The sequence below is a fragment of the Anopheles coustani genome, chromosome X (assembly GCF_943734705.1).
Source record: "Anopheles coustani chromosome X, idAnoCousDA_361_x.2, whole genome shotgun sequence".
Lineage (NCBI taxonomy): Eukaryota > Metazoa > Arthropoda > Insecta > Diptera > Culicidae > Anopheles > Anopheles coustani.
The window spans coordinates 9,064,431-9,088,385 of record NC_071290.1 but is presented as its reverse complement, the minus strand read 5'-3'; the positions used below and the strand labels follow the sequence as shown (position 1 = coordinate 9,088,385).

The window sequence follows — 23,955 nt, the reverse complement described above, 5'->3', positions numbered from 1 at the left end:
ACATATATGCATTCGAGCATAATCTATCCTGGCGAACACGTTACAGTGTGCGCTCTCTCTAGAAGTTGAGTATTCTAGAGTCTCAACCAGTACTAGCTAATCAAGCAATTCATCATCGCTGGACGGTTTCCGTTGCGTAAAAACTAAATTCAGGTCCAGGGTTAGTCTGTCGTTTTGCAAAGGGGAATGTTTCCATCGTCTACTAGTTTTCAGTAACATTAAGTAATGGTGGCAACGCAGAGCACGTGCTCGGAGCCCCGTGAATACTAAACAAAATTCTACAGAAAAGTGGATGTGTTCGTATGATCCAGCAAGAAGAAACTCGATTTTCGTGATCCTTTTACGCGGGAGGCACAAGACAATAGAAGATACTCCTTTCTTCATAGCTGTTGTAAATCGAAACTAGCTGCACAGTGGTAGAAAATCTATCTAAATAATAAAATACCTGCTATTTGACGCCGAAGAGCCCTGTTCAGAGGCATAGGATAACAGGGGTTGATGCCTACCTTCTTCCCTCTCCTAAAGAAATGCAATGTTCCGTGACGAAAACGTAAACTATATTCAAGTGATTTCTATGGATGACGTTTAACCTTACTATGGGAGTGATTTTTTGTTTTGTTTTTTTTTTTGCTTGATGCCTTATTTTAAGAAGCTTTACAAGCCGATAGAGAGATATGATGTTAAAAGAGAGAAAAGAGTGGGGCCACGGAAGTAGGAGTCACATTCACACAGAGCACGAGAAAGAGGTTTGTTTCCACCAGGTTTCACCCCGTTGACCCCACCCAGCTGCCGCTGTGGCCTACTTAGGCATCTTCTACGGTACTGCCGATCGGTCGGAGTACGATTCGCGGATCCGTGTCCAGCATCCGGTCCGATTCCTCCGCGCTGCTCAGGCAGGAGTCTTTGCTATCCGGCATCAAGTTCCTTCGCTCTTCGTCCTCCTGGCGGGTCGGAATTTCCGACACCGGTGCATACTGCGTGTGCGACACGAGCGGGTCCGTGCTCGGATTCAACGCCAAAATCTGGCCTCCACCATTGCCCTGCAGCTGACGCGCAAGTCCCTGCTTCTTGGACAAAGCGCACGGACAGACGCAGCTACGCCGCCAATCAGCCACCTTCACGTACAGTCCTACATTTTACAAGTCAATTTAAAAGAAACCATATATTAACTCTACGTTCTCCCACGTGTGTGTGTGTGTGTGTGTGTTTGTGCTAATGTTAAAATACCTAGAAGGACCACTCCCAGTAAAGTGACCAATACGCCGGCCACAATAAGTCCGACGTCGATGCGTTCTTCCTGTGCCTTGCCGTCTGGATTTATTTCTGGGTGTTGTTCGGCATCTGAATAATCTGCAGAACCGCTAGCAACGAGGGCAATACCTGCAAATTAACAAAACTATTATTGTATCGATAAGGTACGATCATAAGCTATATTCCTTTATCGCTTCGTTGGAATTGGGGTTTAGACAGATACCTTCAATCTTAGCTAAGATCATAGAACCATATTAATGTCTTGGACATTAAACAGTTTATAATATGAATTGGTTTCCAACGAACCCATTTTAAACATAATGAAGCTTTATAATCCGATGGAGAAAACTTATCTTCTGAATTAACACTTAAAAATGCATGCAGTTGTAAAAGCATTTAGAATTTATATGTACGGATCTGCACGTGGAATATGCAGCAAACAATTTTACATAAATGTTTGAAGTGTGTCAGTTTAAATGGACAAAGACAATTTTCACAGGACAAACATCTGTGAACTGATGGATCCTCACCTACAGCAAACATGACCAAGCCAAAAACGAGTACCGATATTTGGGCGGCAGGTTTACGAAGCATCTTCAGCGATGAAGCCGCCGTCGTCTGCGCCAACAGCCCTCCAGCACTTGGACGCGCCTCGAACGACACCGTCGTCGGTTGATAAACTGGTCCGCTCTCCGGCATCTTGGTTGTACTAGCTTTACACTCGACGTGTTCGATTCGAGCCGGTTTTTAGGTGATGCGTTCAGCGCGCTGCGTTTATTGATGATCACCCTTGGGTTTGCCGCCCCGTCAGCAGGTACGCCTGCAAAATAGAGACGATAAGTGTTGCGTTATAGATTTTATGCGATGGCATATCGGAATACTGCAGCAGTATCCACCAATGAGATAGGGTACGATAGGGAGGTAGAATCTAGACAATAAAAGGATGTTGCTTGGTTGCAATGCTAAATGTAGCAACCACCCACTCAACGCACATAGAATGACTCATCCGGAAACGGCTAACGGTTCGTACCGCACCTTTGGTTCTACCCACACACCTACACCAAGCACGGTGCAATGCATTGGATTGCCGTAGCCTGTTCCAGGTGGTGTTGTTCATACTCACTATAAATGAGTCATTCAATTCAATTTAAATAAGGTAGTAGGAATACAATCGATATTTAAGCGTGCGTGGCGTAGCTTGCATGAATAGCGGACGCAGTGCCTCGATAACAGCAAATAGTCGAAAATGGTGATCATGATTTTGGTAGAACGTAGAGAATCGATGATCTTCTGGCGCACTAAATAATGTTTGTCGTTTGTATGAATAGATTTTAAATTACATTCTGATTCAATGAATGAAGCATTGATGAAAAGTCCTTCTTAACCAATTGGTTGAAGTAGATCACTCCGAAATGTGTTATAGAATACGACGATTGATATTTAAGCTCTTCTGAAGTTACGTTTATGAAAATTTATACACTAATTTGCTTTACCATAAATTTACATATTTAATGCAAGGTCAAAAACAAGCTATTTTCAAACATGTAATGCTAATGTATTGAACCTGATGCCACATTGTAAGATTGATTCTTATTTTAAAACAAAATGCGGTCACAACAGCCGATTGTTAAGCTTGGTTTAATGGAATATCACATCCAAGGATTAACACTGCCTTTGTTGATTTTCTCAACGATCTTTCTGATCCAGTTTTGATTCTTTTTTTTATGTAACTGTAAAAACCAACAGATTGACTTTTTCCGCTCCACAACATGTCCAGCGTTCTATCTGAATGACGCGGAAGCGCATCGACATGATTTATGTTTTGGCACATATGGACGAATACATTCGGTTTTCAGAGATCGAGATGTTTCTGGATCATGCATTCCGGTTGCACAGATGTTAGCCGCGATGCGTGCGATAGTTTTCTAATGCAGAACAAGAATCTTTCATCGAAAACATCAAAAGGTGTGGAGAAACCTGTTCTGAAAGCACCGTCCATCCGTAAGTCTACCGTTTTCGTATGCTGGATGTTTGATAGATGTTTTCATTTTAATACAACAGAACGGTTCCATTACCTTCAATGATGTACAATGTTTGAAGCGACGACCAGTAATTGATTGTAGGATTGCGGTTAAAACACTTCTACCAAATCACAGAATGTAGAAAACAAAACTTCTGCCAAACCAAGCTATTTTACACGATTTGTTTCCGAGATCAGGTTCTGTCATGTAGAACAAACTAAAAAAAATAAGAAAAGTAATGAAAGGTATCTATGTCGATTGTCAAATTTTCATGCGAATCGAGATTACTAGAACGAAGCAATACTTTACTTTTTACTCGTTTATTTTTTACTTTCTTTGCTAAATCTTTTGAGTGTTTGAGTCTTATCCGCTTAAACTTTTTTATTAACTGTAATACGTCTGTTGCCATATCATGTTCCATGAGTTATTCAATGAAATGTTATAAACTTAAGCAATCAATCATTAAACTCCATAAACCGTTAAGATTATACAATACGTCCACTATTCCTGTTTTAATACATTCCTACACATCTATGGCATTGATCGCATTATCAAACCTTCATTAAACTTTTATCTACGAGCGCAAAATATTTTTCTATTTGTTTATGCTGTTTCCATACTGCCGTGCAAGATTAATTGAACGAGCAACCTGGCCGTATGTAGCCTTGTGCTTGTTTTCTAGAACTGTCACATATCGAACCAAACAACCCGTAGAGGGACGCGCTCAAGCGATTTAGCAACTGGTTTTATTTCATCCTCAAAAACGAACAAGTGAATAAAGCGCTTGCCATCCACGAAATCAATCGTGAATTGTGTTTCTCTGTGCTGGTAAGTTGTATAATAGTTTTGAACGAATAATTGTTTGAGAAACTTCACGATTGCGTTTGAGTCGCAATGTTTGGTTATGCTACTTGCGTACAGCAAACTTTCCCCTGAATGAACGCTGAATTGTTTACAGTTGGCCAATCGGTCGGTTTCCGAATGGAAAATGTAGTGTTTGATTACTGCCAACATAACTATGACTAATTTATCTCATTTCAGACGTTTATTTTCAGTATCAATGGCGCCATACAGCCCCATTTGGAAGTATTTTTCTCGTTTAGAAAATGGCACGTCTGCCGTTTGTGTGTTATGTCGCAAGGTGATATCCTACTCGTCATCTACATCGAACCTGAAAAAGCATTTGCTTAAAAAACATGAGCAGGCTTACGACGAGATGAAGAAACTTCCAGTGGGAATTTACAAACCATATAACACTACCTTAAAAGCAGGTACAGTATTTAGTTACCACTAATGTATGTTATTATAATGTTATGTTATGTATGATATTATAATGTTATTTTCGTACATTTGGGACATTCCTTTATTTCAATATTAAGCAAAAATTTATGATTTTTCAGCTCTGGCGGCATCCAAAACACGCATAGGAGACCAGGAGAAAAATCGAGTACAAACGAAACATGGAACCTACGAAAAATTAGATAAATCATGTAATTTTAGCCATGTCCCATTACTTACTTTGGGATTTTGTTTCAAAAACATTTCATTACTTTTAGCTGGGCCTAGAAAATCCAGTCCATATTGGAATCATTATACTATTCTCAAAAATGGAGTTTCTGCAAACTGTCATCACTGCGGCAAGGACATTGCCTATTCCGGAACATCAGGAAGCAACTTGAAAAAACATTTGGAGAGAAAACACCCCGAAGTTTACACAAACATGGGAGACAAGTCAGAGGTTCAAGAATCATCTGACGAAACTGAAAATGCTTCGAAATTCATGATTGATGAAGTACAACCTATATCTGAAGAATACGTAATATCCGAAGAAACATCAAACGAACAAGGTAATTTGTTCAATTCTTGAAACGCATGATTTTGAAACGACACTCCATTCAAGATGTTCACATACATGGAGCACGTCAAATGTTGTTATTAACTTATTTTACATCACAGAAAAACCACCTTCCGAAGGAGATGAATCTGAAGGACCGGAAAGTGAGCAAATAGAAGTCGAAAAGTATCATCTGAAATGGGATTCGTATCAACAAAGCATTAATCTTTCATTCTCGAATCTGTATAAGTGAGTTAACATTTTTGAAATTTCAAATTCGATTGCTGAGTGAACCTTTCTCATTTTTATTTACAGGAGCGTTCGCTACGCCGATGTTATGCTAGTTACTTCCAACGGCGAAGAAAATTATACTATACCTGCGCATAAGCTGATACTAGCAACTTCTAGTATGGTGAGGGATAAATTTAAAAAGGTTTCCTTTGCGTGACAAAATCAATAACTTATTTTGGTTCTTCATAAATACCAACAGTACTTTGCCAACATCTTCGATAAGACTACTATTCCACCGAACGCTATTACCTATATAGTTCTTCCTCCTGATCTCACATACGGCTCGATTCAAGTATTACTTCAATACATGTACACGGGCGAATCGATCGTGTCGAATGGTATTCTGGACGAAGTTTTTCACGGTGGCGAAATACTGAAGATTCGCGGACTATGGGGAACCGACGTTAGAAAGCCATCTGGTGCCGAAGGGCATACGAGAGAAACGGTGACAAACGCTGCACAGACATCTCCTTCTCCATTGCAACACCATCGGTCGCAATGCGCCTCGGTGGTACGAGCAAATCGCCATTTCGACGACGATCCACTCAGGACTCGGTCAAAATCATCACAATTACAACAATTACGAAAAATCCGGAGTAAGCCAGCTTCCACTACGGCCGCATCCCGCAACGTACACTTGCACAAGGGTACCATAATGAAAAGGCTACCAAGGACTGAGTCAAATGAAATTATTGGTATACCACACCAGCAGTTGAGTTCTAAGAACGCAATGGTAGAATCTGGCACGAGCAAGTATGACGAAGAAGTATGCAGCAGTGAACCAGCTTTTTCCATAACAATCGTTGGGACGGACGAATATCAAATGCCATCGACATCCACCGAAGAGCCTGTATCCCCTCCTCTGAATTGCGAGCTGTGCAGTGCATCTTTTACAATGGCCAGTGAATGGGTTCGACACGTTGAGAATCACAGTGAAACGATAGAAATCTCACCGAAACGTCCACGGCGAACAGAAGAGGTAAGATTGTGAGTGTTGTGCGTGTAAAATATGTTTGATATGCCTTCCGCCTGCTGTTTCAGATAGCTGGAACCGATGAAGTGGGACCATTAAGGTGTGATTTATGCAATACATACTACATAACACCGGCAGACTATATACGGCACGTACAGAGTATGCACACGGAAAGAGAACTGACTTCACAAAAAATTCGAGCCTTTCTATCAAGGCGTATTTCTCCGAAGACTCGATGCTGTTGTTCAGCAGTGGCTAATGAAGAGGAAGCATCAGCAACAGGAGAACAAACGTAAACTATTTTTTTTTATATTACTTGCCTTTGGAAATATAGTAGACTCGCGTTTAAAGCGGATAAGATAACCATGGTCGATACCCGCGAGTCTACTGCATTAAGAAATAGTTTGTGAAGGATATATTTTAATAACTATTGTTTCGTTCTCATCCTTTTTAGGCGAATTATCTTCCACGATCCTGATTGTAATGGCGATGAGCTCCCGAAATAGTTTTGAACAAAGGTGCGAGCTCCAGTGCACAATGGAATAATTTTGAGAATTATTACGAAATATAAATCATGCTTACAATTTCTAACGCAGACATAACAAACAGTTGTTATAAAACATGATAATAGTTCTGTCGTCTTATTCGTTTCGAATTTAGGGTTCTGTTCGTATACAAGTTATCGAAATCTACGAACTACAAACATCTTTTTTGTGGATGTGACATTTTCATACAATTAACTCTTTAGCTAGTAATATTATCGAAATAATAAGATGAATGTTATTTGCTTGTTGAAACGTTTTTTTTATCCAGTGATCCAGCGTTATTGATTTAGTGACTACCTCTTCTGATGATTTCAATGAAATGTTTGGTTGGCGTTGAACATTTCTGTTGGTTTTGCACTACATATGCAAAATGCCTGCATCGACAGATAGTAACTATACTAAAATCTTTCCATCAACCCATGCATGATGTAAACTAATTGTTTCGTCTCTTATAGAAAATAAAGGATTTAAAATAGCGATCGTCGGTTTATAGACCACAGTAACTCTCCTGGCAGAGAGGCCATACCAACTAGGTATGTCGTGGTATATTGAAAATCGTTAGTTTCAAAATTACAATTAGGTAGCACGGTTTTTTTAGAAAAGGAGATTCATCAGGCATTTTGCATCCGGACTTGACTTAGACCTACTTGGCCATTCGACCGCTACCAGGCCTTTACTGGATATGCGATCTTGAAAGATGATGATAAAATCAAGATGAAAAGGTTGGTTTTCTTAAACAAATCTTCGATTATATTCCGCGAGACGAATTCATGCGCCGCTCATTGCATACCTTGAGGCGCAACTGTTTGTGAACAAGAGCATACTCAGCAAAAACCGAGATAGGAATTATCGCAAGCTTGTTTTTACTGTACACTTTCAAAACAAATCTATTTTTATTTGTAGTTTTTGTAAATTACTATTATACCGTAAAGTAAACCTCGTTCTGAAGTGAATTAAAAGATATAGTTATACCGGCTTGCTATGTGACCGCTAACTATACATCGCCGTTGTCAAAACTGTCAAACAAAACGTCAAACCAAAATCACAAGCAACGCGCATGTATTATAAGTACTTTGATCAAAACCCGAACGTTTCCAAACATGGCTCATCTTATTCAACGAACATGTGAATATTTGCTACTCAAACCAAATGTTTTCCAAAAGTTCGACATACGTTGTGGTCATCGGCTACGAGGCCGTGCACCGGGGATCGCTAAAACACTGAGAGAGCGGCTTGAAGGTAAGACTGCAGAGTTGCTGCAAGAATGACTCAAGAGGAATGTGGTCCAGTCCCGTTTCATAACACTAACGCCGGAATGGTTTACCGGCTTTCTGGTTACTTGCAGAAGAAAGTGCAGTCGATCCCGACATCAGTAAACCAGTTAATATAGGGTTCCCTGCGCTTAAACCTTCCCGGTCCACTCAGTTATCCGAGCGACTTGAACAACTGAAAGCCCAACGTAGCAATCCAGAACTGGAACGTCAATCAAGGGAAAGAAAGTGTAGGTATATAGTGTTGGGCTTTACAGATTATACAGATGCAGAGTAATACCACTTACGTATTTCCGCATTTTCTATGTGAAACAATTTAACTACCGATCCAAACGTTCAATGGCAATTAATTAGAAAAAAATTCTCCATTTTAGTAAATGTAAATTTGGACCAGGTTCGAGAGGATTGGTTGAAAACGAGCGGACCATTTCACATCAAACGTATAGCTGAGCACTATGGAGTGTTTAAGCATCTTTTTGGCTCGGCTTACTTTGTGCCCAGGGTAGAGCTGAAGATTGAATATACATTGAAGGACACCATTCACCCAGTGCGCTATGGTAATATTCTAAAGCCAAGTGAAACACAGAACGCCCCGAGCGTGCAGTTCGACGGACGGTTTAACCTTTCCAGCGATGGTAAAACTCAAGCTAAAGAGCAGTTCTGGTGTCTGCTTATGACAAACCCTGATATGAATGTTGAGGGTAGTGAAAAAGAGCACTGCCATTGGTTTGTGTGAGTATCCGGAGTTCGTCCAAATCGTTGGTTGGTGCTATATTCCACAATACTTACTAGAAATTTATTCTCTTTTCCTTGCTTAGAGGGAACATCCCGAATGGAGACGTCAGCAAAGGTGATTTAGTGATGCCTTATTTGCAACCATTCCCACCAAAGGGGACCGGCTACCACCGTCACATATTCGTGCTGTACAAACAGGAATCTAGAATGGATTTTTCACAGTATCAACAGACGGAAACATACTTCCTGCCTGGGCGCTCCTTCCGAACATTGGACTTCTATCGTCAGCATCAAGACAGCATAACGCCCGCCGGCTTGGCCCTCTTCCAGTCCGACTGGGACACCAGCTTACCCGCGTTTTACCAGGAAAAGTTACAGATGCAGCACCCGGTATACGAATACGATTTTCCCGCTCCCTACATCCGCGACCAAGAATGGTTCCCTCAGCGCAAGCCCTTCAATTTGTACATGGACAAATATCGGGACCCGGCACAGATCCGTAAAGAGTACCTGGTGCGTAAGCTCGCCAAGACGCACCCGTTCGAGGGACCAGAGAAACCGCTGCGATTCCCGAACGCCCATTCGGTGGGCAAGGAAGTGCCGTCCTGGTTGCGTACGGAGATCAAAAAGAGTCGTCTTGGCTGGGGAAGAATAAACGATATATAATATGGTCTCAAGGGCCCAGCATAGCCATGCACGTACGCCAAATGAAATGCAACCCATGAGCGCCGGAGTACTCTTCCTGAAACGGGAAATTTAATAGATTGAATAAATCGCGTGCTTGCACAGAACGTTAGAACAAATCCAAAATGTCTGCCATTGTTACCGATAAATTTGGTAAGTTAATTTCCTATTACACTACACTCACACTATTACATTGTGCCATTACAAAAAGTATTATTACGTTGTAATGATAATGTAGTAAACATAGTAGCAAAATAACAATTCTGTCGGTTTGGTTTTAATTAAAAAACGGTTGTTTATTGGAATATACATAATACACAATGTTTATCGATGTATTAATACAGAAATAGACTATACGTATTTTTTAATTATTATTTTGGTGTAAGTTATCACCTATATGTTTTCTTCGTCTATTTTACAATTTTATTTTTATTCTGGCCAGCAGTAAATCACTAGGGGAAATAATTTGTCACTTGCCGGAAATATTTTCCCAACGTTTGTTCTTATTTCCCATCGCCAGGTTGTATGAGAATTTGAATGTTTGGGTGGAATTTCACGTACCCCTTTTTGATTTCCGAAAGGTCACGTACTAGTATAGGTTTTTTTTTTCTGAATGTAATCCAACAATTTTTCTTTTTCGTCATAGTTAGATTTGAGCCTTCTGTTGAGCCTGAAATTTACAGATTACGAAAATGGTTGCGAGCTGTTACATTCGTGGCCTAGTGGGAAGGTTGCATTTAGATAAGACCTGTTTTGCCCGGTATAAACCACATGATAGTCGGTAAACATGCATTAAACATTGCCCTTTCTTTAGTTATTTTTGTTGTTGCTGTTTTCGCGGCCCTGTACCGTATCAGTAAACTGGGTTAATGGGGAAAAATGAAGCAAACAATTCCACTGCGCTGCATCGCACCGCATACCGGAATGCCGTACAGGGTGTTTATTTGAATGCTTAAGCACACGCGTGGTAAAAACATGGAATCGGATGATACTGTTTCCCTCACGAGTGATAGTTTTGGGAATGTGTCCGGAAGCGATTAACCGGGCGTGTCGACCGAAAACGATGGCGCTCGTCCCTGTCTGGGGGATTCCTTGTGGCATTGATATGAAAGCAATATATCTACAGCTTCCGTAACTATAGAAGAACCTCCAAAGACACCCAACGCCATAACAGCTAACTTTGGATACTGGAAGAACGGCGAACTGGGAAGGTTACCGAGCGCTTGGCTAGGATTTCATTTTTGGAAAGTTGTCGCAAATTTAACGATCTTCACTCGTCCATAATTGTCCCGCTCCTATTTGCCAGCCGCACTGGAGCAAGGTCTACCGGAGCCGTGCAGTGGGTTTTACGGCTGAGCGGCTTCGACCCACTCCATCCACACGAGCCGACGACGTCGTGCAAGCTAGATTCGTCACATGGTCCGAGGCAGATCGATCTTGTCGGCTCGTTTTGGTTCATTTGACGCATCATTTTCGACATCGCTGTCCGCGACTTAAAAGGGCACAAACAAATTGAAAATGAAGGTGGCATGAATTCGTTGGAATCGTACATACGACGTCGTCCACGTACCTGTCTCCCTGCCTGGTGAGGTATGTCACTATTTGAAGATCCGCATTGCACAATACAGATATGTATCTTTGAAGATTGCACCATTGGGTATCGGAGAAGATCTTCTTGTATACATATCTGCACACAACTCTATTGATAAAAAATATATGTCATTGATACGAGTACGATCACCAACTCACTATGCTCCCTGATAAGCGTAAACGTAGGCTTGGGTTGGACAGTTTGAAACCTTCATACATTTGACGTTAGCAAAAAACCGGACAATATACTCCTTCGGGGAACGTACTCCCTCTGTCGGAACCTGACCTGGGAACCACGCATGTCACGTTATCTGTCGTCAGCGTGTGCTATCTTTAACAAATATCAACGCGTGTGTCGATTCCTGGGCAGTCGTTCGGTCTTTACACGCGCCGAATACTTCTCGTTAACACCACCGACTTAGGTTCGGCTCGGGCCACTCCTGCATGATACCGCACTGATATCGACAAACCCCGCGGGGTATCTGTAGTCTTTATTACATCCTCTTAACAAGGTCACATCGGTGTTGGCATGCCCAATTCCGTTATCAACCGTACGGTGCTAACGGTGGATTGAAGTCTATCAGTTAGGTTTTCCGATATGTTAGTTTCGAAGAAAATGTAATACCGCTCTTTTTCTCCTTTGCTCAATGTCGTTAAGTTGTTAAATTTTAGGATGTCTTATCGAAAGACTATATCAGGGTGCTGAAAAAAACATGAATGTTAATATTTGCTGATTTATGTAACTGAATTTATCGACCCGCTGTGGCTCAAAAATAACTCCAAAAATGATAAAAGAGCTTAGCGTTGCGCGACTTAAGCATGTTAGCTAATTCTTTTTAATCAACTCATTTGATACAAAGGTTTCTAATGAAATCTAAGCAAGTTTTGAGCACGGTTTTGATGCACTGACTCAGGAATGTCTATCGCTTCCCAAGCAAACACCTGCTCACCTGCCGTGGAGCTTGGGCAGCGCAATCGGAAGAGTGTAATTTAACATTAAAAAATACAATATAAAGAACTTATTAAGGAACGGGGCCCGCGGTCGATGAGGGACGGTATTCGGCCGATACTGGGCATGGGCGAGTGCGCATTTAGGATCCGGATCGAGCACTTAAATCTGACGAAGCCAGGTTTGCCTGACTGGGAGCAGTAGTGCTGCCCAGCCGTAAACCAATTCGCCCCGCCACACTTCGCTTCCTTTTCGTGCCAGGGACTAATTGGACCACTCGCAGGTCCCAATTCACACACATACAAACACTACCGCTGTAAAAATAATATAATTAACGGGATGAAACATCGACAATCCTGTATGAATCTGCCTTAACCCCTTGACCGTCCGATCGCACATTTGAGGTGTCACGACATGGGGGCTCAGCTTGTCACGTGCTTGGTTGTCAGCGTGGCCGACTGGATTGCCACTGTTGAAGCCTGTCAAGGTATGTCCTATCTCATAAATAATTTTCTTGCGGGCCGGTGCCAGGCTAACCAACACATAATTAGTTAAATTGAAATTGAACTAGAACTGATAAGTGAACCTTCGAACGCACGCCACGGAGGATGTTCCTTTTTTAATTTTTTTTTTATACCCCGGAGCTGAAGTTTGGTGGCAATAAATGTGTCAGTGTTGCTATTTAGTAATTTGATCATCTTGGATGTGCTAACCAAGTGCCCTTAACCTGAGCCATCGTCAAGTGGCGTGTCGTGATAAAAGTAAGCAATTCCACCTTTTCCCGTACGACTGGTGCCACGTTGCCGCGAAACCTGCGAAGAGAAAAGAATAAATAATGGTAGAGAAAAGAAAGGGCACAACACCTTCTGCCTTTACCTTCTTTTTTTTTTGTTATTTTCCTCGTTTCCAATTTCTTCTGCATAAATATTAATACAGGCCCTGGATCCGGATTGGGGGATGCGTTTTCGGTGTCTGCAAGGGCGAGTGCTCTAATTGGAGTGTCTATAGCAGCTATGGTTGAATTGGCGTCTCGGAAGAAGTGGAACGAACGGCGTCTCGGCCGCGCCACACTCTCTCGAGCACGGCTGCACCAGTCTTACGTTCCACTAATTGGCCGAACGGGGAAACCGGGGGCTGATTGTTTTCCCTTTTTTCTGTTTTAATCTTATCGGTGTATAAACCTCGGCCCGGCCCTTACCCGACCGGCGGTGGCCGGGTTTGTGTGTGTGTGTGTGTTGCGTGGTGTGCCTACGCCCGGTGATAGCAGGGAAATCTGCACAACACCGGCTCGACCCTAGCCGCGTTGATTTGATTTGCGATCGACCGAAATTGGCTCCAATCCCATCGCGGTGCGGATAACATCTCGCCGATAAGCAGATCTACAGCTGGCTGTGCAAGGTGGCACCGGTTATCAGTGCCCGAGGTGTACTCAATTGGCCGCCCGGTGCCATAAACGCAAAGCAAAGGTGTATTGCCCCTAGCGCAGCACAATCGGGCTCGGTTTGGAGCGCTGTATCTAGGAACTTTCCGATTTGGGATTCGTGCGAAATCGTGTGCGTGCAATCGCCGGCGAAGATGATAATAATAAATCCTAGTTCAATGTCATTGACCCGGCGCTTACCTTCTGCTTCAGCCGAAATCCACCGTTCCAAATCCGATGGTCAGGCGTCAGGGCCGAAGCGCATATCGCCCCACCGGAATATCCCATTCCCCGTAAATCTTCAGCCACGGTGGTATCCACTAAATCTTCCGCTCGAGCTATCCATCTAGCAGGCACTTTCTTCAAGTTTCACCACCGTGGCCGCCGCTGCCACGATAAGCTACCGGTATCCCAGGCGAAGGGGCCTACCCTTGGGGCTTGGGCCCGACTGTTGCCATTAGCTGCTGCCTTTGGTCGGCACTCCGGGTATCTCCCGTTAGAACACGGAGCTCGCGGAGCCATGTCGGATGGAAAGTACTGTGGCCGGGGGAAGAATAATCACACCAATAATGGTGGAGAAAACAAAAAATAACACGAACAAATAAAAATGGACTCAAAATGGGAACATCGTTCGGTATTTTTGCAGTTATACGTTGCTCTCTTTATCGCTGCCCGTTTCAGTCCGCCTTCCAAATGCCCGGCCTCTGCTGCTCTCGTGCTGCATCATCGGCGTGCTGTGTTCGATTGGATCATTCTGCATTAGATGCGCCCCTGGTGATTTCTTCGGGCGAACTCTGGACCACCAGATAGCATCTTCCACCTCCGATACTGCCGATCGGTAAAATTTATACTGGCAATGTTGCTCATTGCATGTGAACTTCAAATTTTCTGGAACCTCGTAGTAACAACGCCATGGAAACAAAAATCACCATCGTACAAAATGGTGTGTGTGGTTGTTCCTTACCTACCCAAATCCGGTTTTTATGGGTTGCCTCATCGTTTACGAAGTGTGACGAACGCGTTTCCAGAATTGAAGCCTATCGAAACGATACGTACTATCGGGCTACATCGCTAATCACATATGATAGCGACATTCTTTCAATTCCGAAGAGTACTGATTGAACTCGCGTGATGCTTCACTTCACTGATAAACAACACCAGACGAAGCCATACGGAGGGGGCCGCCAGTGATATTATGGATTTTTAATGCCCTCATACCGAAGCTATGAGTCATCCCTCGGTTCGTGCTGTCGTTGTTATCTGGAGAAACAAACAAAAAACCCCCCGTCCGCGTTAAAGCTGCCCAGCTATCGGGTTTTGTGCGCTGTTAACATTCAAACCCACGAACACGTACACAGTATACCGATGGCAAAGGCATTTGACGGATACAAAATAATCCCACGTAGCTGATAAGACCTGCAGCTGCTACACGGAGTCAAACGCTCGAGCTCTAGTACTAAGTCGCCGTTCAGTAGAACAAATCGGTCCAGATTGGAAACATAGCATTCTAAAAAAAAAAAACAACATAGCTATTAAGATAACGTATGGCACAAATTTGTTATTTTAAAACGATTTGAGTGACGTTCGCATATGTTCTTGATGATTCTGGGCTTTGCAATAAGGAGTAAATCAACCAGTATCGCCTCGGAATGTCGTGTATATAAGATCTAAATCGTAAACTACCCTTCATTTGCTGTGCAATTATGAGTCTTCGAAATCTTACGCACACTGTTATGGACGAATAGTTTCAGCAAGTTGTGTTTAATGGCTATCTTACTCTGTACTTGCAAGGGTCATTAGTGTTGAACTGCCACTGAGTTTTGGTAAAAATCGCAAGAAAACTCCAGTTGGTCACGTAAAACTTTACCCTAGTCACGGTAATATCGTACAAAAGCAGAAAACTGCACGTTTTTTTTCCAGCGTTGGAGTTATAAAATCAAAACAACAAAAACAACAGCAGCCCACGTGTGTCCGTTTTGCTAACCTATTTTGTCACTTCGGCACAATTTTACGCAGACCGTTAATGCCCATTTTTAGAGAAGCTGAATGACGGTAACTGGAAGTAAGTCTTGCACAGTGTGTAAGAGGCTACTAAAAATGATCCCACTTGATTCCCGAGTAACCATTTACGATCGATTTTTTTTCTGCAATATCCCACATCTCCTATAGAGAGTTTCTATAGGTTTGCATCTCCGGCTGTATACCGGTCCAGCCAGTACCGAAACAAGCGCATACATCGGGTGTTGGAGGTGATAGCTTATGTTCCAACTATGCTGCTTCACAGCCACGTGAGAAGCGAATCAGGGTAGGTTGGGTTGAAGACCACACGTCCGGCCGGTGAACACTCGAACGGCCAACACCTACGCCTACATTGCAGTCCCAGCTTTGCGTACCGAAACCCCTTCTGTCTGCGTCCGCTACGTCTTTACCCGAAGCACCGGCGACGCCCCCGGAACATTTCCATTTCGTTCATCACAGGTAGGCGCCATCTTAGTTGGTTATAGGCCGTCACACACGTAATGCCCGCACCTCTGAAGGTTTGAAGGAATGCAGGTCGATTTCGTTATATACTCTAAACGCTGGTCCAGTTGGATTGCAATCCCACGCAGTCTGACACTACCGCGTCCGGAGATTCAGAGACATCTGGGCCAATTTTTTAACATCGCCAAGATAAGCAACCGATGGAATTAAGAATTAAAATAAATTTAAAAAAATGACTTTTGTAAATTCAAAAAACGATTGTTTTATCGTTTATCAAGAATTGTGCATTGAACAATTGAACATTGCTTTCGAAATGAAGATCTCAAAATGGGTTATCTACTCCCAGCATCAATCTGCTCTGCCCATCGGCTTTATAAATCAGTGAGGTCACAACCTGTTGCCACGGACAAATATGCATACCGAGTACGCGCGCCAACCCAGTCAATGTCAAGTGCACACGCGACCCCACATTTTTCGCGCCAGTAAAATGGCGGGGATGTTTCATTTCTTTTTTCGTTTTCTCGTCCCTCTATTCGCTCCTTTCCGGCCTTCAGCACACTCGTTTGTCACCAAATGACATCAACTTCCTTTCTGCTCCTCACGTATGTCGACGCGGCTAGACACTACGTGAAGGTTCCGGCGAAGTTCAAGTAGTGCGAAGTGTGTTGTCAGGATGTCAGAAGACTTTTTAAGGGTTTGGAAAACCTATCCTAAAGACATTTGACCACAACAACCCATCAGTATGGGGTTCGGAGCTCGAGTCTGGCAGCTCTTCCGGTATTACGGACGGCTGAACCCCGAACTAGAATGTACCTCCCGGCAATAGGGCTCAGTAAATCTCCTCGAAGTGAGGTTAAGTCTTCACGAGGAAGGATGTCGCGCCGCATAGAAAAGAATCCATCTGTATAACCAATTTCCGCCCTCTAGTATCTACGACTTTTGTAGATCAACCACGCATCGGAAAAGGTGCCCCTTCGGGCAAAACGATCTTGACCCGTTTTGCATCACCGCCAGCCTTGTCCCACTGCACCAAATGGGGGAAGGGATGAACAATAAGATGGAAGTAATCCAACAACGTGAAGCGCGTCACCTAAGCTTTGCACTCAGTTCGCCTACTTGTTGCGGCACTTGAGCCGCGCATCACGCGACCCTGGGCCGACGCACTCGCGAGACCCAGCTCCACCGAGCGACGGAATAAGGAAACACGGGAGCAGACTGGTCGACAGATCGGGCGGTATCAGAATGAAGAGGGAAAAAAAAGACACACACAGACGAGGAGAGTGATCGCGGCGAACGTCGCCTGTCTGTCTGTCTGTCTCCAACCGTCCCGTCCGAGGCTGGGAATGGAATCGAACCGCTCGAACGTTGATAACCTTATTTAGCCTTTTCGCTGCGTTCGCCGGCCCGCTCTACGTATAGCCCTACTTTGGCACGCTCCCGGCATACATACGGCAGCCTCACTCACGCACGTCGACGCGTCCTTCCATCGGGTTCCTCGGTTCACTCGCCCCATGCCCTGTCTCCATCCGCTCGCCCACCTCTTACCACCTCTGCCGACGAGTATCCTTAGAGCGCTCGCTCGCTAGTGTTGGTGGCGAATGCGCATCACACACCGAACAGTTAGGACCTTAAATGGGCAGCGCAGCAAAACGGCGTGCGTTCGTTTCGTTTTGGCGCGATCCACTCGCACGACTCCAGCCTCCGAACCGTGTGGGCACGGTTTTGGTCAACTTTCAGCACTACAATGCCGCGATGTGCCGTCGGAATGCGTTAAAGCAGAGCATTTTATTCCATTTCCAAACCCTACTCAACCATCGAGACTGCGTCGCTGGTAAATGTTCCCTTTACAATGCGCGTTAAACGGTCGTCCTGTAGATGACAGTGAATTTCGTAGCTTATTAAAACCATAGCAACTAAATAAGACCGTACAAGTAGTGGCGGATCCATTTCTAACAACGACCCTGAAGATCCGATCGAACGGTGTCCCTTTTATGGTCAATCTTTTGAAAATCTGTAGCTCTATGAACCGTTTATAAGTTTTTCGATCATTCGACAAGCCTTCTGTAGTGTAATTCTATCTAGAAGATTTTTGAGGCGAAAGAAGCCACACGGCCCAAAGCCTCTAAAAAATACTTACTACTCTATCTAAAAGATGACTAAGTTCGAGAGTTGTGTAATTCCGATTCAGATTTATGAATCTGAATGAGACTTTGCATCGTTTTAGAGATTCATGAATTCATGAAATACCCAAGATTTATTTATGTTAAAAGAACAGAAAACTAAAGACCAAAAAATGAGAAGAGAGATTACCTTTTTTTGGACACATGATCCATGCAAATTAAAGAATCATCAAGATTCGTGAAAGATCCATGAAGATTCATCAAGGTTTCGTAAGATTCACCAACATTTGAAGATTCGAATCCCAAAAGATTCATGAATCAATCTGAAATGAATCTTAGGTGAAAGATTCATATGAACACATCTCGCCTAAAGATTCATAAGGTACAACGATACTAAGTTGCCATCGAGGATCAAGGGTAGTTAAGTCCAATTATTGAACTTCGACGGTTTGATCAAGAACAGGGGGTCGCAAAGTTGGGCTCTTTTTTAGATCTTCTAGCCCCTTTCAGGGAACGTGTGTCGACCACTATTCAAGAAGCTTTGAAGTAGACATATGATCTATTGACCACTGTCTTTCAGAGCTTCCTTGATGCTGTACAAACGTATAGCAGTGCACATGTTTTTATTTTGGTTCGTTTTGAACATCTTTAATGTTTATTTGAACTTTCTAAATATCAAAAATGGTGGATGGTGTTGCTCAATATATATACTTATTATGGAAATATAGTATTTAATGTTTCACTAAGAACCGCGTACTCACCGTCGAGCATTAAGCCCAAAACGTTGAAATTGTCCCATAACTTCGTGCGCTTTAATCGTAGACATATCCAGAGTAGTACCACCGATAGCTATCAATGCTGTGCTAATCAAACTCTCACTTCTTCCTTTTGCGCGCGCGTCGAACGATGCCGTCGCATCGCGAGAGATTGCTATATATGGTACAGCAGTAGCAGCGACCGCTTCCTCGTCGGACCACACTTGCCGACTGGGCAGCGGCCACCTAGAGCCGGCGAGCCGACGTTGTGCACAGCCTTTTAGGCGTTCACGTCGCACACGCACGCACCATCGGCGAAGTATTCTGGTTTTGGCGCTCGGTGCCAGGTTTGGCCATAAGATGTAGCCGTTTTCGGTCAACGCGGCGACGAAGGTTAGCCACCTCGTCGCCCGTTTTCGGCCACTAGGCCACTGAGCGGGGGGGCCATTTAACACACCGGCCTCTCGTCTCCCCGTCTCGATCCTTGCCGCCCGATCGATTATCCTTCCCCGGAGTGTTTTGGTCCGATGGTTAATCGAAGAAACGGGTGTCCTTTTCGAGACAGTGCACCAACCTTCACCGACGTCTAGTGCGATAGGGCTCGTAAACGTCATTGCCTAACCATGTGCGAGCCCAACGAGCGCTTATCAGTTAACACGGAGCTACTTGGCGGGGATTTAAATTCCCCACTTTTCAAACTGTCAACTTTATCACACTGGATTCTTCTGGTGAAGGGATTTATTTTTAAATTTTGAAATCTCCTTCACGTCGAGCGCATCCGCTGGCTACCAGGGGAAAGTCTTCGATAAGACACAAACAGCCGATTGATAGTACATTGAGGTTATGTGCTTAATTTCCCCGTACTTGAACTCGCAGCAAGAGGCTGCAGCGTGCCATTCAAAACTAATCGCTAGAGTTCGCTTGTCGGCTACGAAGTTCCTGGCATCGAAAGTCAAGGCATCGAGGCAATCGTTTCCCCGTGACCCCGGGGAGGGGTTTCACCCGTTCCTTCAACGTTGTGCGATTTTGCGAACCGAAGATTCCCATCTAGAAGTGGCACCCGAGTGCGGCCTTAAGCAATTGCGCGACTTCCTACTGTGAGTCGCCGGGCGCGTCGCTATATGCATATTCGCTAGGGACTGTGGTGCACAGGATGTCACGATGTGTTGCGAGCTTGAGTGTGAGTGTGCACTCGAAACCGGAAGCCCCGTATCGTTTCGCACTGCTCGGAAGATGCTCGAGCCCGGGCCCGGCTGCTGGTGATGTCATCGATGGAATGATTTCTTCATATAGCAATGTAGCCTTCTAGCGATCGATGAATTCTTGTCTGCTGACGTCAGTCACTTCCTATTGAGCACGCGGTTAATTCACAACAGCTTCTACGGCAGGAACGCGGCACGGGAAGAAGTGAAAGAAACAAAGGGGTGCTAGAAGTAGCAAGAGTGATACAAGAGTGGCTGCGTGCGAAGAAGACGGGAAAGTTTCGAGGAGGTGTGCGAGAAAGCAAACGGCGAGGAGTTGAAGCAGCAGGAGGAAACCAGCCAAGTTCGCTAAAGGCGTCTGCTGACATAAGCAAAAATGTTGCTTGGTAATTCGAGAGCAATATGGTCCAACGTCTTGCTAGCCAGCAAGAATAAGAGAATAAGTTCCCCAGCAGGTTCGAATGCCCTTATCCAATATCCTCCGGTTGAGTTTTGAAACTGTGCTTTAGTTATTCGAGATGCACACTCTCCAATATTCGCCATTTTTCAAATGAACGAAATGACGTCGCTTTGGCGTGCACGTGAGAAACAAGGTGAAACACACAAGCTGTTATAAATTAGTCTTGCTTTATCATACTGACCCTTAAGATAGTAAAGATTCAGCGTAAATATTAACAACACTCCCAGCCGTGGTGGAGCGGTTCCGCATATGCGTGTTTTTTCCTGGCGCAAAAGATAACATAAGCCATTTTGTTTTTATCTGACAAGCGTAAAGTCACGTCTGACCCATTAGATAAAAAAGGCTATTATTACTTAATAGAGTATACTGTTATCAAGTGGTTTTCCACGCACTCACCCCAGTTTGGTCGCGATTCCGCATGTTTGGTAAAACCACTTTATCATCCAATTATACACTGCATTTTTTTGTTTTCACTTTCCACTGCACAACATTTTTGGTGGTTTTGGGTTTTTGTTTTATTTATGCTGTAAAATAAATTATTGTACTGAACGAAATGCGACCCTGAGAGACAGTGTTAATACATTCGACCTGTTTGATGCAACATTTTAAATTTAGCAACTAACTCCTGAGTTAGTCTACATGCTCAACTACGGGTTATAAATGCACGTCCTCGTACAGACGAAATGCATTTCTGTCCTAGGTCAACGATTCCCTGCGCTAGCCCTCGCCGACTCCCCTCCTCCGGCGAGACAGGTTCTACAATGCGGCCATCACGGTTTATACTCATTGGGTGTGGTTATTTGCGCAGTGCTCTCTGGCGCCTCCTCGGTTTTAGAAGGTGAGTGGGTGTTGGCAGAAGTCGAGCGAAACCGGTCGACCAGCTGAGGGGGTAGGACAGCAGACAAATCCCACAGATTCTACAGTATGCGTAAATACTGTTGCTAATTTTATACTATTCGATTCTTCTATCTGGTTACAGTGAACTCAATCTGCGAACTACAGATATTGGCCAACCCTTTTGGAAATCATTGAGAATTTGCGAAAATTATAATTACTTGCATTGAACACTATTTTGGTTCTCAACTGCTTTTGTTACTACGATTGTTTTTTATCATTGTTCGCCTGTTTTTTTCCATACAATTGATAAGTGGCAACCCGTAATGGATTGTGTCGCAAATCAACCAAAAAAGGTCATCCGGCGCAACACAAATCGTCGTCATTTGGCAAATCAAAGCCGCTCTCCTGCCCTACATAGGATACATAGCAACGTAGCCTTAAAAAGATATGCGGGTACGCATGGGCAGCTACAATACAAGGAGATGATGAAGTCAGTGAAGCTCCTGGGTGAAAGGGAAGCGCAAAAGGAAATGTGGCTAGAGACGTACCAGGGCCTTTTCTTTAACTCTAAAGTTTGAATACTAACAAAATGTGTGGTTTACCAAACTACATTGCTCCCAATTTCGTGGCTAATTGCAGACAGTTGTAGCAACACTTTAAACACATAGACCGTGTTTATATTTTCTAGTTTTTGTTTCTTGTTTGCAAGATTACTTTTTTGATAGCTGGGGTTTTCCAAGGCAAGAGCACTCCAAACGTTAGCTAGCTCTCAAATTTGATAGTCACGTCGCGCAAGCACAGTTGTTTGCTTGAAAGTAAGTATCTAAAACTCATAAGCGTTGTTTTAATCATAATCATAATGATACCTCACAGTGCGTTGAGCATTTCAATAATGGTAGTAAATAGAACTGGTTAAATAAACAAAATTGCCTATTTTTGGTTCAGTTCAGTTTGCAAGCAAGCAATCTAGTCCATTATCATCACAACATGTTTGTAAGATCCGGTTACCTTTTTCTTACTCCACGGCGTTGGTTTACTTTCCCCAGTTGAAAGAAATCCTTGGTGATGGTTCACTTTTATCTTCTTTTAGTTTGTGCTTAAACAGTCAATGAATTAAAGTAACAAGCAAACCAATAATTTCAATTTAAACAGGATTGGGGTTAGGTAAATTTAAGGATTAAAACAAAACACGGTAAACTTATATCTAAACAAAGTAAATAATAACAACCTATGTGAGAGACGATATGCAAAGAAAAGTAAATTGGGAAAAAAGTGCAAACAAACAGTCGCCAGCGAAAACAGATTCAACCCAAACGAGAAAAGAAAATCAGCACCTCGGCACGGCATGCGAAGGAAATAGTAAAAGCGAAATCATTTCCATATATGGATACGACCATTCAGTGCTATGCAATCACTTTTCATACTTTTTGCAAAGCAGTCGGGGAGACAAACAGAGAGATCTTCCCATATTATAGCCGCCCGTGTTTGTTCGCGTCGATACCACGATGCACACTTCTCGCCACACTGGTTTTCTCAGCTCGGAACAAGTGTTTGTCCCTTCGCTCCGTTGTTCCAAATTGCTTAATTGCTCCCTTTTTCTTTGGTGCTGCTAGTTAGTCGGTTGGTTCCTCTCTTGGCTATATTGATGCCAGCCGGTTCCGCCGGCTTTCACCTACCGAGCGTTGGACTGACCGCCAGTACTGTTATGGTGAAAAAAGGCTATCTTGTATGGAATATTCTTATGTTCCGAAAATAAGAGCAATTGTAGAGGATACAACTTGTTTGTAGCTCTGGGTATTTTTTGTAATTTTATGTCTTCGTGTTTTCTCCAACTGTAACTTGTGTGTATTTGAAAGAAACGTAAACTATTAAAATTGTAGCCTTCACTTTCTTCTGGCAAAACATTACTTTGTCATTCGGTACAGCTACGGGAATGCAGCTACGAAGAACAATCCTCAATAGAAGGGTAGCGTTCCCCTGGAGCATACTTGGATCTTCCAAGTGTATGTGCAACGATGGCTATGCAATTCTGATACTTGTGTAGGATGGATGAAACTTATCCTGCATCGTGCATACTAGCGTAGAATAGCTACACCGATCTCTCATCCATCCTTTTATGCATTTCAGCTCTCGCTGCGGCGTACGAGAGCTCTAGGGAGACTGAGGGATACATCAGAGAACGACGCATGTGCACGTGCGTCCGGAGTTTGGGGAGGTTTGTAAAATGCGAAACCAACAAAACCATGACATCCTGGCGAGACTAAACTTTTGGAAGGCTGTTGTTGTAAGTTGTTTGTGATAACGATTGTCGCATGATTTGGAATAAGCGATACTAGCAAAAGAGTCGTTGACTAGGTTGGTTCCAAAAACTTGTACCGAACGACGCCTGATCGGACATGGGTTCCTCTATTTTTTGTCATGCCCCGCTAGAAGGTCCCCTGCAGGAGACCTTCCTAGCGAACGCTTCTAGCCAATGTTCACGCGAAATACACGACCTTCATTTCATACACACCTACCTCACCGGCGCACGTGGGTT

The 23,955-nt window shown here is 43.5% G+C and overlaps 3 protein-coding genes across 5 annotated transcripts; 2 read left to right on the top strand and 1 right to left on the bottom strand.

The window, feature by feature from the left end:
- Nucleotides 1–560: 560 nt before the first annotated feature.
- On the bottom strand, nt 561–3,460 carry LOC131268966 (uncharacterized). Its single transcript, XM_058271275.1, has 4 exons — nt 3,327–3,460; nt 1,782–2,071; nt 1,228–1,380; nt 561–1,129 (listed from the first exon to the last, which is right to left on the bottom strand). Exons 2-4 carry the CDS (start codon nt 1,948–1,950, stop codon nt 804–806), a joined length of 648 nt encoding a protein of 215 aa, XP_058127258.1. The 5' UTR covers nt 1,951–2,071; nt 3,327–3,460; the 3' UTR covers nt 561–803.
- Nucleotides 3,461–3,975: 515 nt separating this feature from the next.
- On the top strand, nt 3,976–7,263 carry LOC131268948 (uncharacterized). Of its 2 annotated transcripts, XM_058271253.1 has the most exons (9): nt 3,976–4,100; nt 4,314–4,543; nt 4,673–4,762; nt 4,829–5,119; nt 5,229–5,355; nt 5,422–5,518; nt 5,597–6,376; nt 6,439–6,662; nt 6,825–7,263. In XM_058271253.1, the coding sequence occupies exons 2-9, from the start codon at nt 4,333–4,335 to the stop codon at nt 6,874–6,876; spliced, it is 1,872 nt and encodes a 623-aa protein (XP_058127236.1). In that variant the 5' UTR covers nt 3,976–4,100; nt 4,314–4,332; the 3' UTR covers nt 6,877–7,263. The 2 variants fall into 2 exon arrangements, with proteins under 2 accessions (XP_058127236.1, XP_058127238.1); XM_058271255.1 differs by lacking the exon at nt 6,825–7,263 and having other exon boundaries at nt 6,443–6,605.
- Nucleotides 7,264–7,999: 736 nt separating this feature from the next.
- On the top strand, nt 8,000–9,748 carry LOC131268953 (large ribosomal subunit protein mL38). 2 transcript variants are annotated; one of them, XM_058271261.1, is made up of 4 exons: nt 8,000–8,154; nt 8,264–8,416; nt 8,561–8,918; nt 9,005–9,748. In XM_058271261.1, the coding sequence occupies exons 1-4, from the start codon at nt 8,016–8,018 to the stop codon at nt 9,585–9,587; spliced, it is 1,233 nt and encodes a 410-aa protein (XP_058127244.1). In that variant the 5' UTR covers nt 8,000–8,015; the 3' UTR covers nt 9,588–9,748. The 2 variants fall into 2 exon arrangements, with proteins under 2 accessions (XP_058127244.1, XP_058127243.1); XM_058271260.1 differs by having other exon boundaries at nt 8,261–8,416; nt 9,005–9,746.
- Nucleotides 9,749–23,955: the final 14,207 nt, after the last annotated feature.

Excerpts from the sequence above, each read along its gene's own strand:
- LOC131268966 (XM_058271275.1), bottom strand. The coding sequence starts at position 1,950 with ATGCCGGAGAGCGGACCAGTTTATCAACCGACGACGGTGTCGTTCGAG. Across the intron at positions 1,381-1,781 it reads CTTGGTCATGTTTGCTGTAG|GTATTGCCCTCGTTGCTAGC; the intron begins GTGAGGATCCAT and ends GTTAATTTGCAG. Across the intron at positions 1,130-1,227 it reads ACTGGGAGTGGTCCTTCTAG|GACTGTACGTGAAGGTGGCT; the intron begins GTATTTTAACAT and ends TGTAAAATGTAG.
- LOC131268948 (XM_058271253.1), top strand. The coding sequence starts at position 4,333 with ATGGCGCCATACAGCCCCATTTGGAAGTATTTTTCTCGTTTAGAAAAT. Across the intron at positions 5,519-5,596 it reads TACTAGCAACTTCTAGTATG|TACTTTGCCAACATCTTCGA; the intron begins GTGAGGGATAAA and ends AAATACCAACAG. Across the intron at positions 6,663-6,824 it reads TCAGCAACAGGAGAACAAAC|GCGAATTATCTTCCACGATC; the intron begins GTAAACTATTTT and ends CATCCTTTTTAG.
- LOC131268953 (XM_058271260.1), top strand. The coding sequence starts at position 8,016 with ATGGCTCATCTTATTCAACGAACATGTGAATATTTGCTACTCAAACCA. Across the intron at positions 8,155-8,260 it reads ACTGAGAGAGCGGCTTGAAG|AAGAAAGTGCAGTCGATCCC; the intron begins GTAAGACTGCAG and ends GGTTACTTGCAG. Across the intron at positions 8,919-9,004 it reads GAGCACTGCCATTGGTTTGT|AGGGAACATCCCGAATGGAG; the intron begins GTGAGTATCCGG and ends TTCCTTGCTTAG.